Source organism: Rousettus aegyptiacus, unplaced genomic scaffold (genome assembly GCF_014176215.1).
Source record: "Rousettus aegyptiacus isolate mRouAeg1 unplaced genomic scaffold, mRouAeg1.p scaffold_m13_p_3, whole genome shotgun sequence".
NCBI classification, from domain to species: Eukaryota; Metazoa; Chordata; class Mammalia; order Chiroptera; family Pteropodidae; genus Rousettus; species Rousettus aegyptiacus.
The window spans coordinates 80,623,330-80,650,085 of record NW_023416306.1 but is presented as its reverse complement, the minus strand read 5'-3'; the positions used below and the strand labels follow the sequence as shown (position 1 = coordinate 80,650,085).

At 36.3% G+C, this 26,756-nt stretch overlaps 1 protein-coding gene across 13 annotated transcripts in view; it reads left to right on the top strand.

The window, feature by feature from the left end:
• Window positions 1–26,756, top strand: part of PEAK1 (pseudopodium enriched atypical kinase 1) — a 255,006-nt gene that overhangs the window by 210,101 nt on the left and 18,149 nt on the right. For 12 of the 13 annotated variants that reach the window (XM_036239172.1, XM_016144088.2, XM_016144084.2 and 9 more), the window contains 2 exons: window positions 5,706–5,890; window positions 25,207–25,952. In XM_036239172.1, coding sequence (XP_036095065.1) covers window positions 5,706–5,890; window positions 25,207–25,952 — 931 coding nt within the window. The remainder of the gene's footprint in view (window positions 1–5,705; window positions 5,891–25,206; window positions 25,953–26,756) is intronic. The other variant, XM_036239173.1, reaches the window with a different exon arrangement.

The window sequence follows — 26,756 nt, the reverse complement described above, 5'->3', positions numbered from 1 at the left end:
GGGGGGGGGGCGGGACTGAACCAAGGAGCAATGACAACTGTCCCTCTACCCCTTGCCCCAGTGCCAAAGAACTCAGTCTTTCCCCGTATATCTCTTGTGCCTCCCGAACTGCTGACCCTCCACTGGAGCCTGGGGTGTCTAAGAGCAAGTGAGTCAGTGCACCAGCCCTTTTACTGGGATGTTCGGGGTTTCAGGGTTTGGTTTTTTTTTTTCTGTTTTACCCAGATGGCCAGAGCCCCCACTGGTCTTTACAGTGAGATTTTTGTGGGAACTCCTCTTCCCAGGACTGGAACCCTGGGCTAGAAAGTCCCTGTTGGGGCTAGGGCCCCTTGTTCCTTGTGGCGGCGAGGAGCTCTGCAGCCATGCTTTCCTGCTGCTCAACTGCCACCTGTGCATGTCAGACCTGCCTGCTTCATGTCTCTGCTCCTCCTACCAGACTCAATGTGGCTTTTTCTTTATAGCCTCAAATGTATGTGTTATGATCAGCTAGACTTCAGGTGGTTCCCCAAGTTTGTTTTATAATTTAGTTGTAATTTTAATGCAGTCATGGAAGGAGGCGAACCCTGCTTTTACCTAGCCACCATCTTGACTGGAATCAGTCTTGAAGACACTTTTAATTTGCTATTCACATCTGTTAAAAAGAAAAAGTGAAACTGCAGTGTCTGAAAATTAGAGTCTATTCAAGACCTTCCTCATCCCAAGATCTAGCTACTTCGTCCACACCAGTAAGAGCTACCTTTGCTTTATCAGCCTATGTTAGACATATTAGCAAGAACTCATCAGATTTCAGTTAAAGGTTAATCTCAGGGATAGAAATGTGAAGTTTTCAGTTAGAGACTACGGAAGGCTTAGTGGAAAATTGGAAACACCAAGATAGTGATCCGTGGACAGAACACTTTTCTACCTGAGAATGTCAGTAATTGGAAAATGTAGCAAAGTCAAGTTGATGAGCTGGAAACTAAGATAGGATTAAGAAATATCACTTTTGGTAGGGGGGTTAGAGAGACAGAAAGAAATGGAGTTTTTCCCCCCTTCTAGTAGATTAAAGCTGTGAGATTTGATAACTTTGAACTTTCCTCCTCACATATTTGTGCACATCCCATTTCTGCAAAAGTCCATCTTCCTCAGTAATCCCAGAAATAAGCAGCTTTAGAAACCAGTAATAAAACCACGAAGTGCTGTTTCTGATGTGCTTTGATAAGAAAAGGAATAAAAGGAAATTTTAAAAATCACACTTTTGTTTATTGGCTGTCTTGGGCAACTAAAGACAATGTAGCTTCTGAAGAGAACTGGCAAATAGAAATGTAGAGTCCCATTTGCTGCAAGAGGCAGATGGTCTCTATAGAAGCCTGATTTCATTTACTGTCCCTTCCGAAGCTGAATGAAGGTGGTTGAATTTGAAGATAAAGTTGAACTGAAATTGTGGAAATACTAGAGTACCTAAGGCATTTAATCTGACCTAATGTGGAATCTGATTTGCCTTTTAAAAATGTACATTTAGACATTCGATTGAATTCTTAGAAAAATCTGTCTTGAATGAATTTTCCGGGGCCTGTGGGGGGTGGATTCTTTTGTTTGATGCTGTAATAATTAATCCTACCACCCGGGTAAGCCAAGTGAGCTTCCCTTAGGAGATTGCTTCTGCAGTTTTGAATTATATATAAATATTGCAGACTGAGGAGATACACCTTACCAAGGGATTCATTTATATAACAGAAATATCTGAAACTGATACTATTTCCTGTGAACACCTTAAATTCATTCTCCATTTTCAGAAAATGAGATCTGTTTATGGAGATTATCATGTGATTTGTTTTTTTACATGTCATTAGATAAACCAAATCTTTATTAAAAACTGGTCATTAATGAAAAGTTTGTGGAAGAGTTTGAGGTAAAGGCAAACTTGTTATATCTTCCCGTATGAAAGCAGAATGAACGCTGAGGGTCCAGGATAAGAGCGGGCTGTCAGGGTTTGGTCAAACCTGACTATCAAGGACCTACATGTCAATGCCATAGTTATTGCAAGCATTCTACATTATGTTATAGAACTAGGAATTGTCTCAACATATAAATAAAAAAGCGGTAACTTCCTCTTTGTGGGCTGTTTATCAGTTTACAGATATGTTTTATAGTAATAGCTATCAAATTATAATTACCCTGAAAAAAATGATTACCCTCATTGTTATTTGCTATTTCAAGATGCATGCTAAGATATAATGTATCAGAAATTCTAGTAGATTTCTTCTGATTTTATTTTAAAGGTTTTTTTTTTTTTTACTCTCTGTTTCAAAGATGAAATGGGGGAAATTTCCATTTTCTCCATTATTTCCTACATTATCCTGTCATCTAGTTGTAGAAAGTCAAAGTAATAGGGGAACAGAACAGAACCTGAGTTCTCTGATTCCCATTTTGGTGTTTTTTCCATTATATTAAACACTTCCCAATGAAATGCGAGGGGTGAACTGCTTTGTTAGGAGATAAAACCTGCACTGGGAAACTGTTATTTTATTATTTAAGAGGAGGTATTTCGATTTTATAACTAAACATGAAACAAAAATCAATGATCAAAAATTATCTTATAAAATTAATATGTCTAACCTAATTTAACTGTAAAAGTTTACTTCCTTTCAGAATGGTTTGTCTGTTTATACATAGAGTCAACCTTCTCTAATGCTGTTCTTGATTCTTTTTCATTTTTAGTTACATGTTACCACATCTATGCTTGAACTCTCAAAACCTCTCCTTTTCCCTGCCCTTTTTGCCATTTCAAACATACAAAGAGCTATTCTCCCCTCAAGCATCAAGATGTGACATGACATATCACTGATGCATTTTTTAAAAATTCTTCATTTTTAGATACTGCAGTCACTATGAATGCAGATTAAACATCTTAGCATCCATTTGCAAATCCATGTGTTTTTCCTTTCATAACTCTCCTTGCAAAATTATTTGTAGTTGAGTTATTTTAATTTATGATTTAATATGCTAGTACATTTATTTAAAATGAGCTTATGAAAACTGATTTTTGTGTAGGTTATGCTGCCCTGGTCCTCGAAATGTTAATAAAACTAGCTTTCACTTTGCTTAATAAAACTAGTTCCCCAAAGGTAAGTTGGCACATTTCCCAGACCAAACCCCTAAGGTAAAGGTCAAGGTACAGAGGGTGATATTAAAGTGTAGAATTGGAGCCACTTATATCTTGCACAGTATGTAGTCCTCCAGAACTCAGTGGGACTGTGGTTCATCTGAGCTTCAGAACATAGTTAACAGATTCCAGAAGGCTGTGTAGAATCTCCTTTAATGGGGAATTGTATGAGCGGTTACCGTAGGTGAGTCTTTAATATTTCTTGCTTTTTAGCATTCATACTTTGGTTCGAGAAGCTCCTAATAGCACAGAGCTGTGATTCATGTATGTAGAAATAGGCCAGAGAATTCCTCACAGATTTAATAGCAACAGCTCTAACTGTGGTTTTCACAATAGCTGAGACTCATTATTAATAGCTCATTTCCTAGGAGAAAATCAGATGAGTGAAGGTAGAGTCATGATTTCTGAACCAACCATCAGCAATCCTTTTTGACAAATGGAAATGAGAGCTTTCTTTTAGTAATAATGAGGAGGTTGGGGGAAGAAAGAGCATAAGCAAGAGCAAGGCTGCAGATGCTAAGAGCCTAAAAACAGCTTTATAGAAACCTCTCAAGTTGAGTGTAGAGTAAGAAGAGAATGGTTTGGAGGCTTAACATTTTTCTTCTCAAGGAAGGCTGATATTTTTAAATCATTTTATATTTATTGCTTTGAAATCAGAAATGACTTATATTAACTTTTTCCAACAAAGATCATTTTCCCTCTCCTGAAGCATATTGATAACTATTCAGTGACCTACAGTTTGGACACTAAGTGGTGTCTGAGAGTGTTTCATAAGTGTCACTTTGCTTCATCTTTGCTAATGATTGGAAGTGGAACTCCAATTTGGGTTTGACGAACTTAGAGCAGACCATTAAGAAGAGGCAGCGTGCTTTACTGTGTGAGGCCTCCTTTACATAAACCCACCCTCTTGGCTGCCAGTGGAGTGATTCCTGCCCACCACAGCATTCTCCCCAAGAGCTACATCCCATGATATAACCTCCAGCTCATTGCTCACTCCCAGTATAGAGAGATCCTGGCTCTGCCAGCTTTCAAAAACATTTTTGAAGTTGTACATTCAGCAGACTACAAGGCTTATTTTTCTTCTTAGGTAGATTTGAACAGAAATGTCCCTGAACAGTTTCAATAATGAAAGATTGATAAGAAACTACTCTTCCTTTAGATCTACTTCCTCAAATCTTCAGGTGGTATATGTTCTGATGACACATGATCAAACAGAGTACCTCTTTCAAAGAAACTTGTAAATATCACCATGACTCATTGCCAATTGCAAACCCAGAAATAATACGCAATAGTATATATTTCTTTTCTTTCTGTCTCTTTGCCCATTAAAAAAAAATAAAATTAAAAACAGGAAGAAGAGCAGATGAGTGTGTGACAGTCTAGGAACACTTTCAGTGGACCTAGAAACCATTAAAGATACCTGATTTTGAATTTGTTTCATTGACCAACCCAATGAGATTTTCTAAGCCAGTTTTTTCCACCAATATTTAATGACCATTCTATTCTCTTGTAACTTATAGCAACAGAAATTAACAGTTCAGGCAGGGTGAACAGGTACAGAAATGAAACGACATTGGGAACACAATTTTGGATGACTGTACTCTGGTATGTGGCCAATAAGATGCTTCAAATTCGTTTAAATAGATAAGAGTAACTAGAACGCAGAACTTTCATTTGCCTTGCCTGCTGCCTGCATATAGGCAAAGGTTGACGCTCTGTCCTCTTGGCAACAAGACTTTCCTGGCCTCAGTTTACTACTAAAACAATTGCTTAACTTCCTTGTTTAAGTAGTCTAATTTCAGCATGGTATAGAGAATGTAGTTAACATTAATATATTAGCTAGGTGGAAAACCAGAGGAGAGAGAAGGAGCAATTAGGAGGATTGTTTTATAAACTGTATAAACGTCTAACCAATGTACTGTATACTTGAAACTAATTTTTAAAAAATCACTCATAACCCCCAAATTCTGTGAAAATCACTGTTGACATTTTGGGATATATCTGGGTTGTAATATATCTACAGTATGCATAATATAATATTTAGCATGTTGTAAAATAAAATAGGTAGTCTAATTTCAACTTTATTCCTGAATCTTTACTAAATATTTTAATAAATACTTTAGTATGTAAAATACTATATACTAAATAAATACTATATAGTAAAGTATTTGATATTTACTCTAGTATTATAGTGCTGTAGTATAGTAAATATGTTAAATACTTGATTATATTTGTCTTTAACCAGTTAAGCATTCAGTCCCTCTACCACAACCATCACCACCTCCTACCTTAAAAAAAAAGTTCCACTCTTTACCTGTTATCCTCAGGCTTCCCTCTGCACCTACCATACCTCTTCTATTAAACTGAATTCTTGATAAATAGAAGTAGCAGCTTTCATGAAGGACTGTGTTATATTCAGACAAGCATGTTGGTGCTTATGACCCATAGCTGTGACTGAAGGGCCAGTTATTTAGATTTATGGCAAGTATATGCCTTCCATAAATCTAAATTTTAGCAAGACCTTTGAATGTCAGTGTGACAGTAGTCTGCTTTGTTTTAGTCATATGACCCATGAAGTGACGGAGGATTTTTCTCCTTGGGACCCAAGAACTGTTGTTGTGAAGGAAGATGGCAGGGGCTGCACATCATCGTTACCCCTACCTGAACTGGAAAGGGAAGAGGAGAAAGAAGACATTTCAGATTCAATGGACATAAATCCCTGTAGTGCAACATACAGCAACTTAGGTAAGTGCAAATGTCATATAAGTGGTGTTTAAACTTTACCTTTTCATGAACTAGCCAAATGCTATATTTTGCTGGAGAGATGATTCTTACTGCTCCATGGAGCAAAAGTCGAACAATGGAATTATAAATTTAACTCATATCAGAAAAAGTCCTGGTGTTTACTAGGCATGCATTCAACACCTGCTACCATGAGTCCTGTTCCATGTGCTAAGGGTCTGACGTGGTCACTGCCTTGAGGGACTCACCTGGAGGGAAAAACATGAACTTATTTATGATTTCAGTAAATATGATAAATGCACTGACAGAGATACACATGGAATATTTTTTATATTATGTAGGTGAGGGTGTCAAAAGATGCTTTCCTGTAGATAATTCCTGAAGTGATTTAGCTAGCTGAAGAGGGAAAGAAGAGTATTCTAACCAGAGGTAACAACAGGAGCAAAAACATGGAGATGCTAAACATCTTGGTGCAGGTAGATACCACAGCCATTCAATGTGGCTGAAATGTGAACTGAAGAGTTAGATAAGATCATGCATTTCAGGGTATAACCTGAGACTTTTTGCTTTAGTGATAGTGAACCATCAAAAGGTTTTAAGCAGAGGAATCACATAATTAGATTCGTATTTTATTTTCTTTTTCAGTTAGAGTCAATGTTCAACATTATATTAGTTTTAGGTGTACAACATAATGGTTAGACATTTATGTGACTTACTGAGTGATTCCTGCCAGTAAGTCTAGTACCTTCTTTACATCATACATAGTTAGTTATTACAATATTAGTAACTATATTTCCTTTACATTCCATGACTGTTTTGTAACTGCCAATTTCTACTTCTTAATTCCTTTTACCTTTTTCTCCCAGGCCCCAAACCATCTGGAAACCATCAGTTTGTTCTCTGTATTTATGAGTCTGTTTCTGTTTTTTTGTTCTTTAGATTCCACATATAAGTGGAATCATATGGTATTTGACTTTCTCTGTCCAACTTGTTTCACTTAGCATAGTACCCTCTAGGTCCATTTATGTTGTCACAAATGGCAAGATTTCATTCTTTTTTTATGGCCAAGTAATATTTTGTTGTATTTATGTACCACTTCTTTATCCATTTGTTTATCAGTGGACAATTAGGTTGCTTCTATATCTTGGCTGCTGTAAATAATGCTGCAATGAACATAGGGATGCATATAGCTTTTCCAATTACTGGTTTGGATTTCTTCAGATAAACAGCCAAAAGTAGAATTGCTAAATCATATGGTAATTCTGTTTTTAATTTTTTGCAGAACTTGCACAGTGTTCTCCATGGTGGTTGTACCCATTTACAATTCCACCAACAGTGTACAAGGGTTCCCATTTCTCCACATCTTCACCAATCTTTGTGTTGGTTGATTTATTGATAATAGCCATTCTGACAGGTGGAGGGCGAAATCTCATCATGGTTTTAATTTGCATTTCTCTGCTTATTAGTGAAGTTGAGTATCTTTTCATGTGTTTGTTCACCATCTGTATGTCCTCTTTGGAGAAATTCAAGTCACTGCCCATTTTTTAATCAGATTATTTGCCATTTGGTGGTAAGTTGTATGAGTTCTTTATATTACTTTGGATATTAACCCCTTATCAGATATTTCATTGGAGAATATCTTTTCCCATTCAATAGGCTTTTTGTTTTGTTGATAGTTTCCTTTACTGTGCAAAAATTATTAGTTTGATATAGTCCTATTTCTTTATTTTTGCTTTTGATGTCTTTGCCCAAAAAATTCCTAAGACCAATGTCAAAGAATTTATTGCCTGTTTTCTTCTAGGAGTTTTATGATTTCAAGTCTTAACATTTAAATCTTTAAGTCTTTAATCCATTTTGAATTTATTTTTGTATATGGTGTAAGAAAATGGTCTAGTTTCATTTCTTTGCATGTATCTGTCCAGTTTTCCCAACACCATTATTGAAGACTGTCTTTACCCAATTGTATATTCTTGCCTCCTTTGTCATAAATTAGTTGACCATATAGTGTGGGTTTGTTTCTGGACTCTTTATTCTATTCCATTGATCTGTGTCTATTTTTATGCCAGTACCATGTTGTTTTGTACTATTTATATAGCCTTGTAGTATAGTTTGAAATCAAGTAGCATGAGACCTCCAACCTTGTTCTTTTTTCTCAAGATTGCTTTGGCTATTCAAGGTCTTTTGAGATTCCATATACATGTTAAGATTATTTGTTTTAGCTCTGTGAAAAAGCCATTGGTATTTTGATAGGGATAGCGCTGAATCTGTACATTGATTGCCTTGGGTGGTATAGGCATTTTAACAATGTTAATTCTTCCTATCCATGAGCATAGTGTATGCTTATGTTTATTTTTATCTTCAATTTTTTTTTCATTGTCTTAAAATTTATCAATTAAATTGTTTAACCTCTTGGTTAAATTTGTTTCTAGGTATCTTTTTTATGCAATTGTAAATGGATTTTTTTTTCTTTTCTATTTAATGAGATTGCTTTTCTCTTAAAAATATAACCAGTTTCTGAATATTAATTTCGTGTCCGCTATTCAGTGAATTCATTTATTAGGTCTAATAGTGTTTTAGTGGACTCTTTAGGGTCAGGTTTCTGTGTAGTGTCATTTCATCTGCAAGTAATGACAGTTTTACTTCTTCCTTCCCAATTTGGGTACCTTTTATTTTTTCTTGTCTGATTGCTAGGACTTCCAGTACTATATTGAATAGAACTGGTGAAAGTAGACATCCTTGTCTTGGTCCTGATCTTAAGGAAAGTGATTTTAGCTTTTCACTGTTGAGTATAATGTTAGCTGTGAATGTGTCATATATGGCCTTTATTATGTTGAGATATGTTCCTTGTATTCACTGAGAATTTTATGATAAACGGATGTTGAATATTGTCAGATGTTTTTCTGCACCTATTGATATAATTATTGATTTTTTTATACTTCACTTTGTTTATGTGGTATATCACATTAATTGATTTGTGGATATTGAACCATTCTTGCATCCCTTTAATATATCCCACTTGATCATGGCATATGATATTTTTAATGTATCACTGAATTTGGTTGCTAATATTTTGTTGAGGATTTTGGATCTATGTCCATCAGGGATGATAGCCTGTAATTTTTTTTTTGTAATATCTCTGTCTGGTTTTGGAGTCAGGGTAATGCTTGCCTCATAAAATGAGCTTGGGAGCCTTCCCTTCTCTTCAGTTTTTTGGAATAGTTTGAGAAGTATATATGTTAATTCTTTGAATGTTCGGTAAAATTCATTTATGAAGCCATCTGTTCCAGAACTTTTGTTCGTTGGGATTTTTTTTTTATTACTGATTCAAATTCATTATTAGTTACCAGTCTGTTCAGATCTCCTTTTTCTTCTTTACTCGATCTTGGAAGACTGCATGGTTCAAAGAATTTATCCATTTCTTCCATATTGTCAAATTATTTGACATATAATCATTCATAGTATTTTCTTATACTCCTTTTTATTTCTCTGGTGTCAGTTGTCACATCTTCGCTTTTGTTTCTGATTTTATTTATTTGGGCTCTCTTTTTCTTGATGAATCTGGCTGAAAGTTTACAGAACTAGCTCTTGGTTACATTGATCTTTTTCATTGTTTTCTTTAGACTATTTTATTTATTTCCACTCTGATCTTTATTATTTCCTTTCTTCTACTCACTTTGGGCTTTGTTTGTTCTTTTTCTAGTTCCTTTAGGTGTAAGGGATAGATTGTTAATGTGAGATGATTCTTGTTTCTTGAGGTAGGCCTGTATTGCTATGAATTTCCCTCTTCTCACTGCTTTCACTATGTTCCATAGATTTGGGGTTCTTGTGTTTTCATTTCATTTGTCTCATGGTATCTGGTGATTTCTTCCTTGATCTCGTTAACCCCTTCATTGTTTAGTAGCATGTTATTTAGACTCCATGTGTTTGTGTTTTTTTTCAGTTTTCGTTTTGTAACTGATATCTAGTTTTATACCATTGTGGTTGGAGAACATGCTTCATATGATTTTAATCTTCTTACATTTATTGAGACTTTTTTTTTTGGCCTAACATGTGGCCTATCCTGGAAAATGTTTCATGTGTACTTGAGAAGAGTATATTCTACTGTTTTGGGGTGAAATGTTCTAAAAATATAAATTAAATTTATTTGATCCGATGTGTCATTTAAGGCTGCAGTTTCGTTGTGGATTTTCTGTCTGAATGATTTATCCATTAATGTCAGTGGAGCGTTAAAGTCTCCTGCTATTAAGTGTATTACCATCGATCTCCCCCTTTATGCCGGTCAATATTGGCTTTATATGTTTAGGTACTCCTATGTTGGGTGCATAAGTTTTCACAAGGATTATATCCTCTTGTTGGATCGATCCCTTTATCATTTTGAAATGTTCTTCATTGTCTCATTTTAGCTTTTGTTTTAAAATCTATTTTGGCTGATATAATGATTGCTGCCCAAGCTTTTTCAAATTTCCATTTGCATCAAATATCTTTTTCCATCCCTTATTTATCCAGCCACCCTGTCTTTTGATTGGAGCATTTAATTCATTTTGAAGTAATTATTGATAGGTATTGATGGCTATTGCCATTTTATTATTCATATTTTTTTTGCTTCTTTCTCCCTCTCCTTTTTTTCCTTCTTTTTCCTTCTCTTCCTTTTTCTCCTTCTGCTTCTCCTCTCCTTCTTCTCTAACATTTCTTATAATACTGGTTTGGTGGTGATGAACTCTTTCTGTTTTTCTTTTTCTGGGAAGCTCTTTATCTCTCCTTAGATTCTAAACGATAGCCTTGCTAGGTAGAGTAATCTTAGTTGTAGGTCCTAGCTTTTTATCACTTTGAATATTTTATGCCAATCCCTTTTGTCCTATAAAGTTTCTGTTGAGAAATCAGCTGACAGCCTAACGAGAGCTCCCTTGTAGGTAACCAACTGCTTTTGTCTTGCTGCTCTTAATATTCTCTCTCTGTCGTTAACCTTTGGAATTTTAATTTTGATGTGTCTTTCTGTGGGCATTTTTGGGTTCATCTTGTTTGGGATTCTTTACACTTCCCCTACTTGTGTGTCTATTTTGCCCAGTTAGTGAAGTTTTTCGTCATTATTTCTTCAAATAGGTTTTCAGTCCCTTGCTCTCTCTTTCTGGTACCCCTATGATGTGAATGTTGTTATGCTTAATGTTGTCCCAAATGTCTCTTACACTATCCTAATTTTTTAAAATTCTTTTTGTTGTTGTTCCGATTGGGTATTTTCCACCAACTTGTCTTCCAAATCACTAATATGGTCTTCTGCTTCATGTAACCTACTGTTGATTTCTGCTAATGTATTCTTCTTTTCAGTTATTATATCCTTCATTTTTAAGTGGTTCTTCATTATGTTTTCTATACCCATTTTTATGTTTCTTATCTCTTTTTAATTTGTCACTGAGTTCATCTACTCTTCCCCTAAGTTCATTGAGCATTCTTTTAACCAGTGTTTCGAACTCTACGTCTGGTAAATTACTTATCTCCCTTTAATTTAGATATTTTTCTGGAGTTTTATCCTGTCCTTTCATTTAGGACATGTTTCTTTGTCTTTTTGTTTTGGCTGACTTCCTTGTTTGTATCCATGTATTAATTATATATGCCTCATTTACCAGTCTTAGCAGTTGGCCTTATGTGGTAGGTGTCTTGTGGGGCCCCGTGGCACAGTCTCCCCCTGTCACCTAAGCCAGGTGCTCCATAGATGTTCCTTCTGTGGGTTGTGTGTTGCCCTCCTGTTGTAGTTGAGCCTTGATTGCTGTTGGCACGTAGTGGGTGAGACTGATGCTCAGGCTGACTGGCTGTGAGGACTGGCTGTAACTTAGTGTATGAGCTGTTGTGCGGTGCTGACCCCATCAAGTGGATTTTGCTTCAACAGAGTTTCAGTGCTTGCTGAGTTCACTCTTTGTGTGTGTCATTTGTGGAGCTAATTGAATGGTACTCTGGTGTAGTCTGAAGCTGGCCACCTACTGTATTGGTTCTAGGGCTTCTTGGGAAAGGCTCTGGTGCAGGCCAACAGAGCTACTTGGTAGGAGCTACAAAGTGATCTGCAGATGGTTGCCAACTGTGTTGGGCTTGGAGGCACCTCAGAGAGGCTAAGTCACAAAGTGAAACTGGCTGCCACTGATGCCGGGCTTGGAGTGGCTAAGAAAGGTAGGGGGAGCACTGAGGCGAGCCAACACTTGTTTGGGGTTTGTGGACCTTTGAGATTTTGGGGAACGTGCACAGTGCAGTTGAAGACCACCAATTGTAAAGAACAGCTACTGGAAAAGGTTCTGGCCTGTGTGTGAGTTGAATGGTGCAGGTTCTCAGAGAATCACCAGGGTCGTGCAAGCTGTGTTAGCCACATTGATAGAGACTCTAGATTTGGCACTGCCTGCACGTGCAGGCTGGGTGGAGGGAAGGCTCAACAAAGGAACTGTGGTGCCTGCCAGCACTTCTATTAGAGACAGAAATGAGAGTTGCCCCTCTAGTCCTCACACTGAAGCTAATTCAGTTCCTCCCCTGATGTCCTAGGTGCTTTTTGAACTGTTGTTTCTTTGCTGGAGCTTAGGGTGAGTGTTTGTGAATGAGTCAGTCTATGCTTAGGCCCTTTAAAAGGAATGTTGAGACTACAGAGCCCTCAATCTCACCGTGATGCATTTCAAGCTGATTTTCATAGCCAGATGTTGTGGGGACTCTCTTCCTAGCACTAGTGCTCCGGACCAAGGAGCCCTGTATGGCACTTAGACCCCTTGCTCCTCAGGAGAGACTTCTACAGCCAAGATATCCCTCCTGATTCTTAACCACCATTCATGGGTGTAGAACCAGCCCATTTTGTGTCTCTTTCCCTTCTACCCATGTTGATGTTTCTTCTTTATATCCTTAGTTATAGCTTTTTTCCCATCTAGTCTTCAGGTGGTTCTCAAAGGTTATTTTTCAATAAGTTAGTAGTAATTTTGATGTAGTAATGGGAGGAGGTGAGCATGACATTTATCTAATCCACTATCTTGATTGAAAGTGCCTAGATTTGCATGGGCCTGCCATGCAAGGATGTATTATAGGTGAAGTATTTGATAGTAGGAAATCTGGTAGTTGGATACTATTGCAAGACCACATAAAGGGATGAAAAAGAGGGGTTTCAACTAAGATAATGGGAGGAGCAAGAGTGAACAGATTTAAGATATATTTAAGAGGTAAAATACATAAGGCTTAGTAGCTAACTGGATATGAATGATGTGAAGAATCTTTGGTATAACCCAGATTTCTGGCTTGTAGCTAGAAGACTCAAGGAAGTAAGATCCCAATTATTGAAGGTCTTTGTGCAGAGACTGAAAGGCTGTCTCTCAGATATACTGTGAAGGAGAATCCCGCACTGCAGAAAGAGTTGAATTAAATTACCTCTAAGGTGCCTGCCTATGCAAAGATTCTTTTTTCCTAATCATCTTTACTCTTCTAAATTGAGTGAGTGCCACTGACTTCTGACTTTTCTTCTTCCTTTGAGTGGCACACAGTTTCCTTCCTTCTAAATGCAGAGCTCGGAGCTAGATAAGGATTTCTCAGTGCTACTCTTCCATGAAGTCAGGAAAAAGGAATAGCATGAGTTGAACTCCTGTATGCACAGCACTAGCAAGATTCTTGGGTACCACTGACCAATTCTTACACCTGTTTGGAAACCACTGGCATATAATATCAATGCTTGCTCCTATCTAGTTTGTCATCTCTTCTTTTTTTTTCTGTCTTTTTCTTCTATCGGGTTATTATAAGGAAGAATCATTCTGAAATCAGCTAGTGTACTTAGAAATAAAGGAGTCCTTAGGAAGGTCAGAAGGTCGAGGTAACACTGTTAGAGAAATGCTCTAATATGTCCTTTTAGGAAACTCAACCATAACAACCCACATGCAGTTGAAAATATATTCCATAAGAAAAAGACTTCCATGTTAAGTTTTAGAAGTTTATATTATTCGTGGGTAGGGGAGAGCATATTACAGTTTACCCAAGCAATGATCTTGGATACCATTTTCCAGTTGGAATAGATTTTATAGTCAAGCAGCTTATTGAACTTTTTCTATTCTTTTACATTTTATGAAGCATTACAAGATGAAAAATTTATTGTTTATTTACTGTATATCCTCAGATAGCATAATATATCAGGAATTACATTTCAGACATTTTTACTGGACCAAAATTTCTTTCATAATGTCCTTGGTAAAATAATACTGATTTTTGCTGATTGTGTGGTATCTTATGGCATCTCTTCTTTAAAAATACTCATTAGCCAACATTAGTTAATTATTTTATCTTATTGTCTTCTCAGTCATGTAGATTGTTAGAAAAATAGAGCATCGCTTCCATGATTATTCCAAGTGCCTTTCATATTTTAGCTCATTTAAATTCTCCCAATAACCTTAGGAATTATCCTCCCCATTTTTCAGTGAGGAAGGTGAGTCAGAGTGCTTTGCTCAAAGTCACAGAACCAGTAAGGATTGAACCAAAGTTGGAACCTAATCAGTCTCAACCATTAAACTATAATGATTGTAACCACTAAATTATTGCAAAATACTGAAGGACTGCAGCTATCTCCCTCTTTTTTTTTTTAAGTTATCTACTTTGAAAAAGACTTAAAAAAAGGATTATGATTACTCAGAGTACAAAAATACTACATTGGAAATGTTCCACCAGGAAAATAGCTTTCTTTCTATCTATTGCTTTACTTTTACAAGTATGTGATGCTCATAAAATATTACCTAGTTTTTCTTAAGTGCTTAAGTGGCTGTACTTGACTCCATAGTGTATGACAGACACATGGTTAGTTGCTTCATTGGAAAGGATTTACTATGTGAATAAAATAATACGTGAGTAATAGATAGTGTTGACTCCATTAGTTCTACAAACCGAGGGTTGTTTTCGTTTTGTCTTGTTATTTTCCCTAATGGAACAAGTATTTTAGGTGGCATTTGGAACTTACATTATTTAATACTTTAAAAAATAGTTTGCATGATGTTTTAAACTATTCCTCTGGGTAATTTCTTGTGATTTAAAGCCCTGATAGCTTTAAAAAAAGAAAGGAAAAAGAACTTTTAATGCAATGGCTTTAGATCCTTTTAAATATTCCAGAACCATCCCATAAGAAAGAACCATGTTCTTTCTTTAAAAAAAAAAAAAAATGAGGCAAAGGATGGATAGACCGATGGAAGAAATTGAGGGAGGCAAGTTAAGGGTAACCAACATTTTTACTGTGGAATTTATTTCTGTAAAGTAGGTTTAGGAAGCAGGTATAATATAGTAGGCAAAAACCATAGGTTTGGGAGATCAGACAAATTTGGTTCATATGACAGCAGTGTCACTGCCTACCTGCATGATTGTGGGTCAGCTATTTATTATTCCTTAGCTTTGTAGGAATGATAGCAAAAGAAGTACCTGGTACATAGACATGCTTAATAATTGTGAAGTTCCTTTATTTCTCCCCCCAAATATACTACTGCTTTCTCCTTTAAATATGTTTGTTGTACTAGCCATAAAATGTAGAATAAAGTGGAACTAATTTAAATTTTTTATTAGATACATTGAACAAATAGAAAAACAAAATATAAATCCAAAAAATTGTGGGCTTCCTGCACAGCTACTGACTGAGGGTGTGAAACATGACACAGGACAGGACCCCAAGGTGGCTAACAAGAACCAGAGGAGAGAGAACAAATAATAGCAAAATGACTAACAGATCCAGTCCCTCAAGGTCTGCTAATTATAGCAAAGGAAGGGACATGGTTTGGATTTGTTTGTAGTTCCCACATTTATTAGATAGTTCTCAACTGGACTGTGCCTTGATTACCCTCTTCAGAATCTCCCATTAGACTTCTATCCTTGAGATAGTCTCATTATTCCATTGTGATACAACAAGAGCTGTTGTGATTCAACCCTTTCCACAAAAATCTACTGACTTATATGCATGCATTTTTCTTTTTACCTTAAGAAATCACTCTCCAGGGTTAATTCAGATGTCTGTTATCTTGTTCTTGACATAAGTAAAGCAAACTGGATTTTGTATATAACTGAATTATGAGATTCTAGAGCTGCAGTATCCAATATGGTTTATAACCAACCACTAGCCACATCTTGTTGTTTACACTTAAAATCATTAAAATATAAATAATAATTCAGTTTTTAATCTCATTAGCACCATTTCAAGTGCTCAATAGCTATATATGTGGCTAGTAGCTACTGTATTGAGCATGTAGATATAGAACATTTTTATGACAGCATTATGTTGGGCCGCACTGCTTTAAAGAATTAGTTAATTGAGGGATTTGTATTGACTTCTATGGGCACAAAAATCATACTGGTCTTTATGCAACTTGACAACTCTTAAAAAAGGTTTCCCCTTACAGAATGATAGTTTTATTCTGGGTGATGGTGATAGGAAATCACTGAACAAACTCTCATCTATAATACTTTAATCTAACCCACACTGAATTTAGCAGGGTATCTGCCACCCAAAATGATTTCTCAAAGTGATGGAACTTTTTTTAAAATCAGACCTTCAGTATTTTCCCCATATTTCTTATGTCTGTCTCAGAATATCTAGAAGAAATATCGCTGATTTTTTATATGGCACATGTGACTACTTTATCAGCCTGCTAAAATCAGCTCATAATGACTTCTACTCTGTTGGAAATAAGTTGATGACCATACTCTCCTTGACTTATTTGGTAACTGAATACTCTGTACATTGCTTTTTAGAAAGACTTATCAAGTCTCCTTTTACTCAACAGATTTTTGGCTTGCTCCTCTTTCTGTGTCCCTAGTAACCGAACACCTTATCTAAAACACACAGTATGGGCTAAAAACATGTTTGAATGAATAAACCAAATACTATTTTTGCATTTGACGTTTTAAGATTCCCACGTTAAGGAAATCAAGCTCTCAGCAAAGTTCAATTAGGAAAATTTCAAGTCCCAGTTTATGTGTTCCATTAATCAGCTGACTTTTTTTCTAATATGAGGCTTGTTTAATCCAGAGGTTTCCTAATTATGGATTTATATAAGCCATGCCTCAGTTTCCTTTCTGCATGTGCCCACAAGAAACTCCATATTTCTCATAATTTCCTGAATCATCTCTTTAAGGCTGCACCCTGTAAACACTGAAAGAAAACACTCAAAAGTCTTCCGTCTCCACAACTTCTGTCTTCAGTGTACTGGTCGTCAGTGTTAAATTTTAAGGACTAGGTGTACTTAAAAAAAAGTGTCATTACATTGTTGGCTTCGATGTTGTAATTATGGAATAATGTCATCATAAATGGCAGCTTTAAAAAAAAAAGTCATTCTGAAGAATACATTAACCATTTGTTCATTTACTTAACAAATAATTATTGAGAAACTTTTAGAGACCAGACATTATCGCATACAATGTGAAGTTAATGTTTTGAACCAAAGATTAAAGAATTAGCACATTTTTTGATTATCGGGATGATTAAAAAACTAAGATTGATAGCTTTGAACATTCGTTTGAGCATTTGTTGTACTTCCTGAAATGTAATAATTTCTACTTAAAAATAAATCATAGACTGTGTCTTCTTCACCTTTAAAATTAGTTGCATTTGCATTTAAAAATAGTTTCCCATACACTGGAATTAGTTGGCAGAGTACAGTTTTCAAATTACACAAATAACCTACCCCCAAATAAATAATTCTATTTTAGAGAGCTTTTCACTAATGAGATCTTTAAAAAACTGAATCTGTCAGCTGCTACATTACTGACATTCTTCAGAGTTTAAGCCTAAAGTGGTCTTTGGAAGTCAGTTTTGTTTTATCATTTGGCATGAAGTCGATGTCCTCTGCAGTTTGCCAGTTGGTGCTTATATTTGACTGCGGTGGGACCCAGCACAATAATAATTCCCAGGTAAATTGGGACCCATCCTTTTAAACTGCTTATGCTTGCTGCCAAGAGATGATATAGTGGGCACTAAATTCAGCCAATGAGAGAATTACTCACTTGACAGGGCTAGTGCATAATGGTAGTGAGTGGATCTATATTTATAAACTCTAGTGCATATTCCCCAATTGGAGATAGTCATCTCTTCTTTTGTCTTCTCCCTTCCCATTTCATCTATATTACTTATATCGAGTCCAGGGGAAAAGTAGGAATGAAGATTGAAATTGCAATTTTAATAGAAAGATATGTTCCATTTATTTTGGCTTTAATACCTTCGTTCGGCAAACTTTTTTTTTTTTTTTTTTTTTTTTTGAAGACCAGCTTTCTCCTGGAAACCAGGCTAGGCACTGAATCTTCAAGGACTCCTGGTCTTTGAGAAAGACAGATACAGTGGTGGGCTCTTTGGAGCCCATGTGATAGTTGCTTGTGATACAGATATTTAAAGGTTTAATGAAAATCTCTCCCCAGAGGAATCTATGAGAGGGTCACTAAGGTTTTGAGCAGAGTTTGAAAGAAAAGTAGTTGTTTGTCAGCTTGACAAGCAAGGGAGAATATTCCAAGTAAAGAGTATGTATAAAGGCCTAGAGCTTGATAGAGAAATTAACTACAAGTAATTAATTCAGGGTAGTTTAAGTGCAGAGTGAAAGGGGCAGAGCAGGAGAAATAAGAGTGGAAAAGCAAAGCTAGATCATAAATGGTATGTATATAGCACAATGAGTGTATCTTTTACCCAAAGGAAATGGAGACCCACTGAAGAATTTTGATCTATGATCCTGACATATCCCTTTATCGGTGTGATCAGGATGTTTAAAATATTGTTCTGGAAGCTACCTATGGGACGAATGGAGGCAAAGAGACTGACCAGAAGCCTATGACATTCCTGTCTTATTAGAATAAAGAACTAATTGTACTTATTAGTATACTGATCCTATCCAAATAGATCATTGTTTTGTCCCTAGTGTGTTTTCAATGATAGTGCCTCTCTGTAGACCTCTATAATGATTCATTTATTATTTTGAGTTTTTCAATATGCAATCATCTTTAAAATGTTGATCTTTAGAAGTAATATTTTTATTATTTTCTTTCTATTTATTACACCAGTCTTGTAAGTTTTAAGAGCCCCATATCAATAATTTTCCTTCTGAGATGTTTCAAATACTCTTTTGGCTTCTTTGAAGTTGAGTCATTAAATTATTCCTTTTTAATCCAATTTTCATCGCTTGAGTTTCAGAACATGGTATAGGGCCTTATCTGTAAGTCTGAAGACATTCTCAAGCAAAGAGAAAGTAAAGAGAGTATAGGGAGGTTCAAAAAGAGGAAAGTAAGGTTTGAGTGTGGTTTAATCAAACATATTTGTCCCGAAAAACTTTTTTTTTAGTCTATAGAGAAGTAGGATTTAGAATATGGTCTAATTTTTCTTTTTAGAGAGCTAGTATGCCACAAAAATGTAGAGTATGTGATGTTATATTAGGCCTGCTGAAAGCAGAACTGAGTGTCTGGTCCCAGAGGCTTGAGAGGAATGTACAGGATTAAAAGTTTAAAGTAAAACAGCTAAGATACGAAGCTTTTAAAACACTGACCCAGATCATTGGAATTCAGTTAGGAGGGAAAAAAAATAACAACACTAAACACTTTTAGACTTGGAAGAATGGTTCAACCTACTTGCATGGACTGTGGAATGCTCATGGTATCATTTGGAATGCAAAAGTTTCTGATTCCCACGTGGAAATCTCCTTACTTCCCAGGAGATCATATCCCACTGTTTGGAAGGAGAAGCCACCATTAATTGTCTTTATTTCCTTGCTGCCTTGGCTATCTATTTTCATTTTGGAATGATGACCATCTCTGCTTTCTGTCCTTCAGTATGGCAGCCATGTACTGAATACTTGCTGTGTGTCTCATACCACACCAGGTTCTGAGAGAATGTGTTATAAAAGGCTATAAATGCTATAATAGAGCAAAAAGTACTAAGAGAATACAGAGGAAGGAGTGATGGCTTCCAATTTGGAGTTGGTGGGTAGAGAGTAGGGAGGGCTTCAGTGGAAAAGGGTCATTTGAGCTTGGCTTCGAACAGACCATTTTAAGGCAAGGATGAAAAAATTAAAATATTGAACAGGAAGGGTGTGATTTATGTGGGAGGGTCTAATGAGAAATGGTGGTAGATAAGACTGAGAGCCTTGACCAACTCGCTGAGGAATTTGGACTTTATTCTGTGGTAGAAAGTGGCATGATCAGCTCTCTTCCACCTCCTCTGATAAGCAATAAAGAGCTGCTGATAGTGATAGACCTTGACCTTGTCTCACTTGTCAGTTCTGAGGTAATGAGAAAAAAAAAAAAACCCACCTTTTAAATTCTACATTCCTTCCAGGTCCATGATTATTTTTGTTTGTTCTAATTTGGAGAAATGAATAGAAAAAGGCACCCCATAAAATTCCTTCTAAAGCCACATTGGAAGGGGCAAAATAGGTTCATGTTTCTAGTTTTTTCCTTACTCCCTACCTCTCTCTCCCTCCCTCTCACCCACCTACCCTTCGCCTGCCTCCCTCCCTCCCTCTCTCCTTCCTTCCTTCCTTCCTTCCTTCCTTCCTTCCTTCCTTCCCTCCCTCCCTCCCTCCCTCCCTCCCTCCCTCCCTCCCTTCCTTCCTTCCTTCCTTCCTTCCGTTTCTTCATTCTCCTCTCAGCCAGACTCTTTGCTTGGTGTTCTGAGTATAAAGGGAAGGTAATCTCTGCCCTCAATGAGCAAATCTATAGGGAAATCAGACAAGGACACAAGTCAAGTTTAGTGTTCACCGAATATATCTAAGGTCCTAAGGAAGGAGAGGTCAATTTTCGGAGGTAGTATATGAAACACTCCTCAGAGACAGAATGTTTAAAGATGAGAGGAGAGGGAAACCATTCCTGGAAGAGGGTCAGTGTGAGCACAGACACAGAGCATGAAGTAGACAAAAGTGGTGGAGAAACAGCAAGCAGTTTTTTAGCAATTTAATGAGTTTTAGTGTATTCATAGAATTTTACAACCATCACCAGTATCTAATTCCAGGACATTGCATCACCCTAAACCGAAACCCACTAGCAGTCACTCTCCAATTTTTTTCCCTCATCTTCCCCAAGCCCCTGGCAACCACTAATCTATTCTCTGTCTCTGAATTTATATATTTCTGAACATTTCATATAATTGGAATTATATGGTATGTGGTCTTTTGTGACTGACTTCTCTCACCTAGCATAGTTTTTTCAAGGTCCATACTGGTGGTAGCATACACCAGTACTTCATTTCTCTTTATGACTATTTTTCCATTTTATGACTATTCTACAACTTATTCATTAGTTGATGGACATTTGGGTTGTTATCACTTTTTGGCTCTTGTGAATAATGTTACTATGAACATTTGCATACAATTTTTAGATTCTCACTAACAATGTATGAAGGTTTGAATTTCTTCATATCCTCACTTGCCAACACTTGTCCATCTTTTTGATTATAACTAGTTTAGTGAATGTGAAGTGGGGTCTCATGATTCTGACACATTTACCTAATGAGTAATGGTGAACATCTTTTCTATGTGCTTATTGGCCGTTTGTAGATCTTCATTGGAGAAATGTCTAATGCAAATCTTTTGTCCACTTTTAATGGTTATTCCTTTTTATTGTAAGAGTTATTTATAAATTCTGAATATACTTTGCACATATTTTCTTCCATTCTATGGATTATCTTTTCATTTTCTTGAAATTGACCTTCGAAGCACAAAAGATTTTTAAGTTTATGAATTCCAATTTATTTAATTTTTCTTTTCTTGCCTGTACTTTAGGTGTCATATCTAAGAAACCTTTCCTAACCCAAGGTCAAAAAGATTTATTCCTATGTTTTCTTTAAGAGTTTTATAGTTTTAACTCTTACATTTAGATCATCGATACATTTTAAATTAATTTTTATGTGCAGTATGAGGTAGGGATCTTACTTCATATCCAGTTGTCCTAGCACCATTTGGTGAAAGGCTGTTCTCTATTGAATTGTCTTGGTATCCTTGTTGAAATCAATTGACCATAAATGTAAAGATTTATTTCTGGACTCTCAATTCTATTTTATTCATTTATATTTCCATTTTTATGCCAGAACCCCACAATCTTGATTGCTGTAGTTTTGAAGTCAGTTTTGAAATCAGGAAATGTGAGTTCTCCAACTTTGTTTGCTTTTTTAATCAAGATTTTTTTTTTTTTTTTGGCCACTCTGCACCCCTTGTATTTATGTATGAATTTTAGGATCATCCTTTTAATTTCTGCAAGATAGCCAGCTAGGGTTTTGATAAGGATTACATTAATTCTTTAGCTCAATTTGAAAGTATTTTCATCCTAACATATTAAGTCTCTGATGCATAACATGTCTTTCCATTTATTTAGATCTTTAATTTTCTTTAGCAACTTTTGATAGATTTCAGTGTGTTAAGTCTTATACTTCTTTTGTTAAATTTATTCTTTAATACTTTATTATTTTTAATGATATTGTAAATGGAATTTTCTTAATTTGATTTTTATATTGTTCATTGCTAGTGTATAGATACAACTGATCTTTATGCTGATTTTATATCCTGCAAGCTTACTGAACTGGTATATTAGTTCTATTAGTTTTTTTGTGGATCCTTTAGCTTTTCCTATATATGAGATTATGTCTTCTGTGAATAGAAATGGTTTTTCTTGTTTTCTAGGGTTTTTTTCTTACCTAATTCCCTGGCTAGGTCCTCTAGTACAATGTACAACAAAAGTGACAAGAATAAAAATCCTTGTCTCCTTCTTTATTTTAGACAGGAAACATCCAGTTTTGTTTTGTTTTTTTCTTCTTTTTTTTCTTTTCTTTTTTTTTTTTTACCAGTAAGTATATTAGATCTTGGTTTTTCATAGGGTACCCTTTTATCAGGTTGAAGATGTTCTCTTTTTTTTTTTCTAGTTTGTTCAGTTTTTTTATCTTGAAAAGATGTTAAATTTTATCAAACGCTTGTTCTGCATTGATTGAGTCGATCATGTGAGGGTTTTTTTTCCCCTTTGTTCTATTTACATGGTATATTACTTTGGTTGATTTTCAGATGCTAAAGCAACCTTGAATTTCTGGGAGAAATACAACTTTGTCATGGTATCTGGTCCTTTTTATATCTTGCTAGATTCAGTTTGATACTATTTTGTGAAGACTTTTGTATCTATTTATAAGGGATATCAGTCTCCAGTTTTCTTGTAATATCTTTGGTTTTTGGTATGTGGATGATATTGGCCTCATTCAAGCTGGAAAGTGTTCCCTCCACCTCTGTTTTTGGAAGAGTTTGTAAAGGATTGGTTTTAATACTTTAAATGTTTGGTAGAATTCATTAATGAAGCTCTATGGTCCTGAAATTTCTATTTAAAAATTTTTTAAATTACTAATTCAGTATCTTTCCTTGTTATAGGTACGTATACAAATTTACCACATTTTCTCTTTCAGTCCTAAATACGTATTCCTTTAGTCATTCAAGAAATATTTATTGAACATCTATTATATCCAGACCCTGTTGTTGACATAAAGGATACAACAATGAATAAAGCGAAAGTCCTGGCCCAGTGGAGCTTTCTTGTATTCTTTTTCTCATTTCATGTTACCTGTATATACATATTTTTGTTTATACTTACATGTAATATAGATCTTATCCTTGTTTTAAAAAATTCCTACATGTCATTGGTGGAGAAATGGAGTCCTTTGGTTTGATGTACATATTGTCATAGTTTGTATAAACTCTTAGCTATTCTTGATCTGAGTTGTATGCATGGAAAGTAGAATATATTGTTATTACAATCATAGTTTATATTGGTGCTTATTCTTGGCATTGCTACAAGGACATATTTTTAATAAAACAAACTACCACCATCTGCATTTATTATCATCCTCAGGACCATCGGTTCCTTCTGTTCTGTCAGATTATCAGTAGAAGCATGTATCAGTTCCCTAGGACCGTTGTAACAAAGTACCACAAACTGGGTGGCTTAAAACAAGTGAAATCTATTCTCCCACAGTCTGGAGGCTCGGAGTCTGAAATCAAGGTGTTAGCAAGGTTATGCTCCCTCTGGGACTATGGGTAGAATCCTTCCTTATCTCTTCCTAGCATCTGGTGGTGGCCTTGAACCCATGGCACTCTTGGCTGGCAGTTGCCTTACTCTAGTCTGTGACTCTGTCATCACATGGTGTTCTCCCTGTGTGTCTGTCTTCATAGGCCATTCTGCACTTGTAAGGACACCAGTCATATTGGATTAGGGCCCATCCTCATAATACCATCTTAACTCGATTACCTCTACAAGGACTCTGTTTCCAAATAAGGTCACATTTATAGGTACCAGAGGTTGGTAATTCAACATATTTTGGGAGAGGTGACATCATTCAACCTGTATTAATGTACAGTGCTCTCACACTGAGAAGCTGAGTGGAGGCCTCAGTAACATAACTAATTTTAGTAGCTTTTATAAAAGTTTCATGGTATGTTCTGTCTTTAAAAAAAATAATGTCCCCTCCCCATTATACAATAAGCCCTGAAGGTATCATTGATCACACATGTGTGTTTTATTTTTTAAATGTAAATACTGGCAAGGAAACAGAGATTGGTTCTATAACCAGGGCCTGTAAGAGATGTTCAAAAGTAATATCTCTCAAATCAGTTTATGTGCCTGCCCAAATAAAACAGAATCACATAAGAGTTTGTGAACGATGTTTGGAAAAGCAGTTGACTGCTCATGTACACTGTCCCCGTACCACAATCACAGGAATCTTATCCATAGACCAGTTTAAACAGTGCCAGAATCCATTTTTGTATTGAAATAGAAGAACATGGTTTATGAAATTGTATTCATATGTGTTGAATTGAAAATGACAAGTACTGTATACAGTACAACTTAACTTTGGAACAAAGTTAAAAAAAACAGAATGATATCTTCTGAGCATCTGTCTAGTGGTCTCATTACTCGTTTCAGTTGTTGTTAATAACCCTCCCAAGTATTTTTTTTATCCACAAATGCTGTTATCTCTATTCTGTCACAATGCAATTGTTTTAGTGTCTGTCACTCCCTAGTATTATTCACTCCTGTAGAGCACTAAGGAGTGACACTCTTAGGGTCAGGAATAAAGAATTTGGATTTCTTTTTGAAAACAAAGCCCATCACCCTGTTCTTTTGGCACAGAATTCCTGAGACATTGTTTACATTTGTTGCTTCCACCAAGTATTGGGGTCTGGTTTTAATATTTAGCTATTCATTGGTTGTTTTTTTTCATCATTTTGAATTGAGGCATTGACTTCTTACATTCTTATGGCCACCTTACTTGTTTCTGCTTAGTTTCAATTATGTAGCAATAATGAAAACTTTACTTGTTCTTTTTTTTTTCTTTTCAAACAATTCAGGGCAATCTAGAGCAGCTATGATACCTCCCAAGCATCCACGGCAGCCTAAGGGAGCTTTGGATGATGCCATTACCTTTGGTGGGAAAACAGACCAAGAAGCACCTAATGCTTCCCAACCTACCCCACCCCCACTGCCAAAGAAAATGATTTTAAGAGCCAATACAGAGCCAATCTCCAAAGACCTACAAAAATCCATGGAAACTAGTCTTTATGTCATGGCTAATCCTACCTATGATATTGATCCCAACTGGGATGCCAGCAGTGCTGGCTCTTCCATTAGTTATGAACTCAAGGGACTGGACATTGAGTCTAATGACTCCTTGGAGAGACCTTTGCACAAGGAGCAACCTATCCCCTCAGCAGCAAATAGCAATTCCAGCTTAACCACTCTCAGTATTAAGGATAGATTTTCCAACAGCATGGAGTCCCTCTCCAGTCGACGTGGTCCCTCTTGCAAACAGGGCCGAGGCATCCAGAAGCCACAGAGACAAGCACTTTATCGAGGACTTGAGAATCAGGAAGAAGTGGTGGGGAAAATCCGAAGCCTTTATACAGATGCCTTGAAGAAACTAGCTGTTAAATGTGAAGACCTCTTCATGGCTGGGCAGAAAGACCAGCTCCGTTTTGGATTGGACAGCTGGTCAGACTTCAGGCTAACCAATGACAAGCCATGTTGTGAGGCAGGTGATGCAGTTTACTACACAGCATCATATGCAAAAGATCCACTAAATAACTATGCAGTCAAGGTAAGAAAATGTTATAAATTTTATTTTAATCTTATCCAGCACACTGTTATTGGGACGAATCTGTTCTTCTTTCCTCCATTCCTCCTTTCTGCCAAAAGTTGTTGAACATCTACCTTACACCAGATATTGTAATAAGCAGGGAGCTTACTTGTTATCTAGAGGAGAAAACAGATATGTAAAGAGGCAGACTTACAATGCAGTATGCTGAGTACTAAAATAATAGTAAACAGTATTCTGTAGGATCTTGGAAGGACCTTAACCCAGACTCTAAAGGTCAAAGAAGTGTTCTTGAAATGGGTAATCCTTGAGCTGTGATTGTTTGCATTGGCTGCCTGTACAGATAAGGTCTGTTTTGTGCCTTGCACGCCCAAGTTTTTCTGTCTTTGTTCTCTAGCACAGCAGACCCCAAACTTTTTGGTACCAAGGACCAGTTCTCCTATGAGATTCTAATGCCTGATGGCCTGAGGGGGAGCCGAAGCGATGATGCTAGCACTGGGGAGCAGCTGCAAATACAGATGAAGTTTTGCTCAATCGCCTGTCGCTTACCTCCTGCTATGAGGCCCAGTTCCTAACTGGGACCAGTATCCATCAGTGGCCCGGGGTTTGGGGACCACTGCTCTAGCAAATAAGAGACCCTTGTCTACCCACGCTCTGTAATTCTTCTGCTTCCTGGAGAAACATTTTTATAGAGGAAGATAACCAATATTTGTTGATGTGCCAGGAACTGTGTTAGTGTTATATAATTTTATCTTAACAACAACTTTATAAGGATAAGATCTTCTTTTCTATTTGACAGATGAGGAA